General features: G+C 37.3%; 1 protein-coding gene across 1 annotated transcript; it reads right to left on the reverse strand.

Annotated features, from left to right (window-relative positions):
• Positions 1 to 536: 536 nt before the first annotated feature.
• LOC105033443 (PI-PLC X domain-containing protein At5g67130) lies at positions 537 to 7,643 on the reverse strand. The gene is made up of 8 exons (XM_010908262.4): positions 7,320 to 7,643; positions 7,108 to 7,230; positions 6,861 to 6,998; positions 6,639 to 6,737; positions 6,212 to 6,515; positions 1,163 to 1,386; positions 1,000 to 1,083; positions 537 to 785 (listed from the first exon to the last, which is right to left on the reverse strand). Exons 1-8 carry the CDS (start codon positions 7,410 to 7,412, stop codon positions 606 to 608), a joined length of 1,245 nt encoding a protein of 414 aa, XP_010906564.1. The 5' UTR covers positions 7,413 to 7,643; the 3' UTR covers positions 537 to 605.
• Between the last annotated feature and the right edge of the window lie 1,298 nt (positions 7,644 to 8,941).

The raw sequence follows: 8,941 nt of genomic DNA on the forward strand, positions 1-8,941 counted from the left end.
CCATTTGTTGGATGATTCTTAAAACAATGAAACATATGTATTTGCATGAGCCAAGTGTGTATCCAAGGGTGGATCACTTGCCCCAATGTTGCCTTTTTTGTAATATCAATTTTAACATGGACAAGAATATTTGGAAGGTAAGTGAATCACAAAATTAATCAATCTTTAAGTGTTTCCCTTGCTAAAAATTATGGAAGATGGATAATGGTTTCATACACATAATTTAATGAGCTTATGTGGAACTCAGTCTGACTAATTTTATCAGGTGTTTACCAGCAACCGGTCAATCCAGCGTCATCAATTCCTCAGAAGACCATAATAATGCTTATTTGGCGAGGTTTTGCAAGCCTACAAAGTGAAGCTTGCCGTATACTCTTGCCTTGATGCAAGTAACCATACAATCAGACTTCTCCATATCCGTACAGGTATTTGAGCTATGTCGTCTCCTCAAGTAACCTGCTGACTCGTAACTACAAGCATAACTACCATGATGGAGAAATGCAATAATGGATGCTTTGGAGAAGAACAAAATGATGAACATGAGAACCGGTCAGAAGGCAAAAGCTCATTAACAAACAATGCAATAACATAATGTAAATAATCAGCTACAATGAGAACACTAACATCAGCAAAGCAGAAAGCAAATTGATCACCAACAGATCATAAAACTGGAACTTCAAAGCAGATCCTGACAGCTGCACGTACCCAGAAAAGGTGCCTCCATTAATTGTGGGAGTTCGATTAGATGATCCAGTGTTCTTGCAGGCTCCCTTCGGTGCCCCAGCCTGCAAAATTTGATAGACGGATCTTAAACAGATGTCAAGAAAGGTCTTTAATGACAATTAGAAAACAATTACAAAAATATAGGATCCAGAGTTTGTATTCTTTAGATAATGGAGAAATGGCAACATAAACCAGCAGCAGGCAGATGCAATTGTCATAGATATGGCAACTGATCAAGTTCTGGGTTCTAGAGATACAACAATCACTGAAACAAACCTGGCAGGCAGTAACCGTGTTACACCCACATAGGAGTCCATTCATTCTATCTTGTATGTCAAAAACACCTCCACCATCACTTCTCTGCAAGTATGTCCTTTGGTTAGTCAGTTGCACCTTTTTCACTTTGAATAACTTTCCTGATGCAGTAATTTAGTCATACCATGTAGAAGTTCACTGCAATGAAGTTCGGCATAATATTTCCAGCTGCTTTATAACAAGCATCAACCATTTCAGCAAGTCCAACAGAGTGCTCTTTGCAAGCTTCATTTTCGAAAGGGATTGTCGGGAAGTAATTTTGCAGAAATAGAGATGCGTATCTTGAATTCAGTGGTTGTGATTCCTTTCTGTTTGGACAAGAACCTGGTACGATTCCTGGATCTCCAGCTGCCAAGATCATATGGTCATGTAAGAGGCCAGAATGTAAAATTACATTAAAGTGAAAATCTAGGGAGAAAATCTTACAAGAGAAGGGATGTAAAAGTGCAAGAACAATGAGAATCAGTCCCCTACACAATGATAAAGAGTATTCCTTGCTAAAAATACCAAATATTGGTTTGAAATCCAGAAGCAATGTCAATATCATGCTTATTATATTCTGCATTACTTGTAAATGAATTGAATGAACGAAGTTTGCCTAAAACCATAAGAATTCAATTTTTTTTATGTCTTAGTAATCATGTATAAAAGCTGATTTTCTAATTTATAATTTCTAACATCAAATTTGTTTCTGCGAGGTCATGAGGCACCAAATCTCAATAATGTCAGGCCCAAGCCCATCTGGTAGTAAAACTTAGGGGGTGTAACTAAGTGAAGCTTGCTTGGCCGAGTCTGACCAAGCTTGGCCCAAACTTAATTTTGAGGCTGAAATTCAGGATCAAGATTGGTTCATTTCCTGTTTGATCAAAGCATCTAACTGAGCCAAGTTTCAAGCTAATAAGAACACAAACCTGTCTCAACCACCTAGATAACCTTGAACCAAGTTAAACTAAGAAAAGTTTAAACCAAACATAATTCAAGCTTTCTTCGAGCTTGAAAAATCCATGCTTGTTAGACAAAAAAAATCCCATATGACCTATTAAACCATGGAAGTGCTACTGTCTATGCCCATGCAACCCACCACACCATTAGTCATAATAATACAATGATGTCATCAAATTGTTCAATAAGCCAGCCTATCGAATTTAGTCATTGAATTTATCTCAATGATTGAATATAGATATTACTCTTGGAGTGAAAAGTAGTATGTATACACACACTATAAACATAATAAATCATATATCAATATTTTTTAAAAAATATTTAAAGTATATGTTAGATATTTAAGATGTATTTTCAGATTAATTTCAAGTATACAAGCCATTATCAATCTTGGCTTGTTTAATTTCAATTTGAGCTTGATCGAGACTAGAATTGAGCCAAATATGAACCAAAAACATTATACATTATATATTATATATTTTTTAAAAAATATTATGAGTATATATTAGATATTTAAAATGTATTTTAAAATTAATTTCAAGCATACAAGTCATATCAATCTTGGCTTGCTTAATTTCAATTTGAGTTTGAATGAAATATGAATTGAACTTAGACATATGCACATAGTTAATGTTTGAAGTGGTCCACTGCAAATATGTAACTACTACATCAAAATAACCATGTAAAAATAAGGATATATAGTTTCAGGTTTTGCCATTAATCCCTGATACATTACATGTACCTTCTATGATCAGCTTAACATATCTCCAAAAAATCACATCTCAATACTACAATCTGTAGACCACTTAGAATTAGATTTGAAGTTTGCCAAATTACTGCAAAATAATTTTAAGATTTGCATCACTGATATTTCTTTCTAACAAGATGGCAGCAAAATGTCAGTAATCCGTAGATGAAGAATCTTTCTTCTGCATCATCTGGAGGGACCATTTTAGAACCCGATCATGGTGAGGTGAGATGGAATTTAGAGGTCTGTTTAACCTTCCAAGAAAATTCATCTAGCAATTGGGAAAAGGGACATTCCCATGCAGTAACCTGATGCACGATGATTAGAACCAACCAAGGAGAATGGTGATGGCAAACAGCTTAAGCATGTTGAGAAGGGCAACATCTAACAGAGCAGTAAATATAAATGATTTTTAAAAAAGGGAAAATGGATGCTCAGTACAAATTAAGTTAATGCTAGAGGAGGATATTGACATCATTAATTAGCTAACACATATTTAACAGATGTATTTCCTCGTGGGGAAAAAAAAATCAAGAGCCACTTTTGCAAAAAAGGAAAACAGAAAACAGATACTGTGATACTCATGAGCACAGACTTAAATCAAGTCTACCCACAATCAACAAGCCTTATCCCAACAACTTGGGTTCCTTGGTAAGATTCTTTTCAGTTCACTTGGGAGGCATCCCTTGTCAGTGAGAGCTTTCCCAGATATTGCTTACACAATACATCTCATCTTAAATTTTTTATCCTTTCACAAGCATTTGATTTGCTTGTCTTCATAGTGAACCTCCTTGCCTCAAATGCACAGAATAAAGAATACATAGAATACGAGAGACTGCATGTAGGATAGAGGAGATTTACTGTCTGCCAGAAGAAAATATTGGCTTAGCTAAGAAAATGCATTTTTAAGCATGACGGAAGATTTGCTGACTTAATGGGTGGATAAAGCACAGCAAGACAAAATGTTGTGAAGAACAAGCAAACTACATGCAAATACTAGGGAACCATTATTAGATAAAGTGTGAACACAAGGTAGGCTGATTTCTAACTTTATATGGATCTTTCTGCTGGGCGAAATAAAAGAACATGGATCTGAAAGAAACGGACTAGTTCAATCAGAAAAAAAGGAAGAAAGAGATACTGAAATATCTTGGATTCAGAGAGACAATAAAGACAATTGTATTGATTACAGCCATAACCAGAACAAAATAACTTCAGATGCAACAAATAGCCTGATCTTTGAAAAATCAACATGTGCAGTCTCAGAGTGACCAACTGAAGAGTGCCTATTGATACCAGTTACTGGGTTTAGGGCTTCACATTATAGGGGCATGCTTTTTCATATTCTCTCCTCAATCATACCAAAAAAGAAGACTGGATATGAGATATAGGACTAAAGATGAACTAGTTATACAAATCAAGAAACTCTAAGATCATGCTAATAAATCTTTAAAATGGACACACATGTTCCTTCATATGCATAACATTTGATTCTTTTCTTAAAAAAGATTTTAAAATTTCTTAGAGCTATTGCTTGATTAATAGTATGAAACATGAGCTCATCTTGGATTTAATGAGAATGGCTATCTTTCTTAAATTTTGAGCATAATTTCCATTAAGTGAATAGCCTTCCAACTGAATCATAATTTTGAGCATGAACAAACTTTTCTACAACAATTCAATGAGAGAATACATTTATTGAATGAAAACATATGATTACATTAATTTTGGGCAGCATCTCCGCATAAGTCATTTCCAATGATAGCTGTTTTAAATGATTGTCTGCAGCAGATAAAAGCACAAGTAATCCCACTAAACTAGTTTTGTGGTTTGGTTTTGCTGTAGATGATGGGATGTAAAAGACCAGCAATGCTTAAAGTCTAGCTAAATGTTGATAATGACATAAAGTGATTTAAAATCTTGATGCACTACAATGCTAATGTCAACAATGAATTGTAATTTCCAAATCTTAAGAGTTTGTTATGCATATAATCTCCATATATTAGTAAGCTGGGTTTCATCGGGTTGAGTTAAATTGCATTTGGTTATGTTTGAAACCTAATCCATCCAGATGCCATTTCAATGCAAGCCCAAGTTAGGATATGTAACCCCCTGCCTTAGGTCAAGCTGTGCTCATACCTATCCAAATATTCAACTGGGTTAGGTCAGGTGCATACTGGGGACCGATTTCCAGGTAGACATAGGGCAGACCTCCAATAGACATGACCCTTCTGCAGTGTTATTTAACCTAAAATTTTAGAGGGCAGAGATCAAAGGAGAAGCAAAACCACTCAGACTAGTTAATAGAATGAAGCATTTCAAAGAAGAGCTTCACATGTCACTTAACATCTTCGAGAACTTTGGCAAGTGCAAAGCTGGACAATTGGAAGACATCTGATAGATGGAAGTGGAAGCAGAATTAGAAAGGGAGAACAGAGGTTTGATGATAACTACAAGGGCTGCCTGGTAATGAAGGATGTGCTAGAGATGGAGAGATGTTGCTATCACATGTCTAACTAAAGAATGGACAAAGAACTTCCAAATATATTCAAAGACTTCATCAATGAAGGACTGACCATTAAATGTAGCTGGCATCCAAGGATATGGAGTTGCATGAGCCTTAAAGGTTAAGTACAATGTGATGTTTTCCAAACAACACTTAAATTTTTCTACCACAAGAAAAAAGAAAAAAAGGAAAAAAAGAAAACTTAAGTTTTAGAAAGCAGGGAAGAGCAAAAGCCTAAACTTCTAGCTGTTGATAGGCTTACAATAAAGAATGGGGGGCATTCTACACGACATTAGGGAGAAAAGTTCAGGAGAGCTTTTCCAAAAAGTGAACATAGAAAAACTATTTGAGCTTGATGGTTGGCATTTTTGGTCAAGAGAGTTTAGACAATTTGATCCTATATTTGTTGTGTTATCATGCAGCCCTTCTTACTGATGTTCCCTCTACCTGGTTTTAGCAGTACAGATACTATTTTATGACAAATCCTGTTCATGTAATTGCCCGAGAATATCTAAATCCTTCCCACTCTTCTTATGCACTCAAATTTAATATGCTGACTATTATATAATCGATGCATCTCATTTCATGCAGGAAACTGATCAAGCCATATAGAGATTGCTTCTACAATCAATCAATTTTACATAGATGGCTTAGGTTGTGTACATCCTTCCCACCCCTATCATATGATGCTAATAATACCATGGTAGATGCATCTGATTTAGTTCAGGAAGCTTATCCAGGTCATGGCATGTGAGAATGAAAACCTCTTTACCTTATCATGCAGTCTGCGCATGACTAGGAAAACAAAGCAGTGTTTATCTATCATGCAACATTGGCATGTCAAAAGATCATCATTGTGCAGTCTGCAGTTGCTTCTTACTCATCAATGGTGATTAATTATGTAAAGAACCCACATTTGACAAAGAGTACGAATAATCAATCATCAAATGTCGACAGCAAGTTTTCTGAGAACTTACGCTCGTTCTCCAGTATATGCCTCCACTGGTAAGCAATTCCTTCATCAGCCTCCTTCGAAGCAACGGAAGTAAAGACAATTAGTCGGCGGTTCTTCGCCACCATATCTGTCACGCTTGGCCAATCCCTGCCATTTGTGGGCATCTCCGAGACTGGATACCAATACTTGGCGAGGCCAGCATTCGTAAACAGCTTCGTCAAACCCTTAGGAGCATGCACATAATCTTCAATGAAGATAGTCACGATCTCCGATGGATTCTCCGTCAGGAATGCCTCCACCTCCCTCAGAGTGTTAATTGCTGGTTCCTAACATAAGATCAACTAGTTAAACAACCTAGACCCAAACTCATTTACGTCCAAGCTCTTTCTTTGCCTCAACCTCACATAACCAAGCATTCAAGAAGAGAAAAGAAATGGAGTTGGACTTACAAAGGCAGTGAAGTTGTAGCACTGGCCCTGCAACGAGTGGCAGAGCCAGATATCATCCTGGAAATCATACATGTCCAGCATCAAACCCCGGACGCCATTCTACCATGATGTAATCAATCAACAAACACCGAAAAATGTACAAAAGAAAGAAAGAAAAATTAGGAATCGTGCAACACAAGAAGAAATCTTGAGCAACGATCGAAGCACAAATCAAGGGAATACCCTCAATTGGTTGGTGACGGTGTCCTCCTGGTTGTAGAAGGTGACGCGTTGGACGCCGGTGGATGAGGGCTCGTTGACGATGGAGAAGGAGTTGTGAGTCACCAACCACGCGTACCTGTTGTACGGCAACCCCTTCACCTGAAACCCAAGCAGTTACTATCGTATTCCTCTTTCCTCACTCACTCACTCACTCACTCACTCACTCACTAAGTGGCAAGCAAGAAATGATTAAAAAGGGAGGGTTTACGATGGAGGTGGGAAGTGTGGCCTGGCCTCGGGTGCAGGAGGGCTGGGTCTTGCCGGAGGCGGGGCAGTTGCCGCAGTAGAGGCCGGAGGCGCAGTCATCCGCCGTCGAACACGGGTCCAAGAGCTAAAGAGAGGGGGATCAGATCGAAATGAGCGGGGGGGGGGGGCGGAAGAATTAGTTCAGATCCGAGAGAGGAGAGAGAATGGTGGAACCTGGCAGCTGTGAGGGGAGCAGGAAGCGATGGAAGAAGGCAGGAGAAGTGCGATCCGAAGCAGCAACAAGAGCAGTCTGGGATCCATCATCATCAATGTTCCTCGCTTCTGCCGCTCCTACTGCTTTTTAGAAGTAGTACTAACAGTGGGATGGGAGCAGACGAGAAAGAGAGAGAGGGCGGGAGACAGGGGAGGGGCCTGGAAGAGGAAAGTGGTGGGACTGGACGGGTGGTTCCTCCAAGTCGGTGGAATGACGGGAGTGCCCCCTCCCCTCCCCGGTTACCGGCGCACGCGACGACGGAAAGAGGAGGACCGAGCTCCAGGTGTCGCTGCTGCTTTTCTTTTTCCTTTTCGCTTTTTATTAAAGCCTTCATTTGTTTAACGGTAAAAATAAAAAGGAATTGGTGCACTACAAGGATGGGTAAAAGCTCTCGCCGTTTTGCAGCAATTGAGTCGGCCGCCAAATTAAAGGAATTGCCAACAAATGGAACCAGCTGGCTTGAGTAGATGGGAGATGGGGAGATGGGAGAGAGACATATGATAGATTTTTTTTTAAAAAAAAATTATATTTCTAGCTTCTGAATTAGGTTGGATTTTTTTTAAATAATTGATAAACCGTAAAAAAAACTAAAATTTAATCAATATATTTTTAATTTATTTTAATATAATTATTTTTTCAATTCTGATTACTTTCTTTCATCGAAAATTTCAGCTACGAATAATGATTACGATACGAAAAATATCTAACGAAGATAACACAGCATAGATGATGTGGCATCTGCAATAGAATTTTTTCAAAAATATTCAATCATTGAAGGACATGTCAGCACTCATAGGTGGTGTAGCGTAGATTATATGATACATGTATGATGACGTGACACCTGATGTAAAATTTTTTCTAAAAATATCCTATCATCGACTGACATGTTGGCGCCCATAGGTGTTTTAGCATAAATGACACATCAACAATCGACTGCACCCCATATGATGTCATCACCCATATATAATATTTATATTTTTTATCTCTAAGTTTTATAAATATTCTTATATGGTCCTTATACTTAAAAAAAAATTCTAATTAGGTTCTTTGATTTTCAAATGTAATTTATTTTAATCTTTACAGTACGATGGTAAAGAAGATGATGATTCTGATATAGAACAAGACATTGGATACATTCGAAAAGACGAAAATAGCAATGATATTCAAAATAAGGAGCTGGATCCAGACTTGGAGATTATCTCCAAGCAGATTAGGTTTGAAGACCTAAAGACTATTATTATAAACATAGTGGCAACAATGGAAAAGTATACAAGCTCGATATTTTTAGATTCATTATTGCCAAGCTCGCTACTGCTACCAATTTCTTCTTGCAAAAAAAAGAGGTTGGTAATTGCAAACTATGCATCTAAGGATCTCAATCATTTACTCCGATTAGAGTAGCATAGGCAAACCAAGAAAAAATATGAATTAAAAGTAAAAATTATTTTTTTTCTTTTATTTATCCTCTTTTATTTTTTATTTTTCTTAGATTCAGATTAAACTTTCTATATTTGCCTTGTATATATTTATGTCTATTATATACATATAATGGGGTGTTATATACGAGTCATGATAATAAATT

Source organism: Elaeis guineensis, chromosome 1 (assembly GCF_000442705.2).
Source record: "Elaeis guineensis isolate ETL-2024a chromosome 1, EG11, whole genome shotgun sequence".
NCBI classification, from domain to species: domain Eukaryota; kingdom Viridiplantae; phylum Streptophyta; class Magnoliopsida; order Arecales; family Arecaceae; genus Elaeis; species Elaeis guineensis.

Coding starts and splice junctions, on each gene's coding strand:
- LOC105033443 (XM_010908262.4), bottom strand. CDS start 7,412: ATGATGATGGATCCCAGACTGCTCTTGTTGCTGCTTCGGATCGCACTT. Junction 6,999..7,107: donor CCACACTTCCCACCTCCATC/GTAAACCCTCCC, acceptor CTTGGGTTTCAG/GTGAAGGGGTTGCCGTACAA. Junction 1,084..1,162: donor TTGCAGTGAACTTCTACATG/GTATGACTAAAT, acceptor ACATACTTGCAG/AGAAGTGATGGTGGAGGTGT.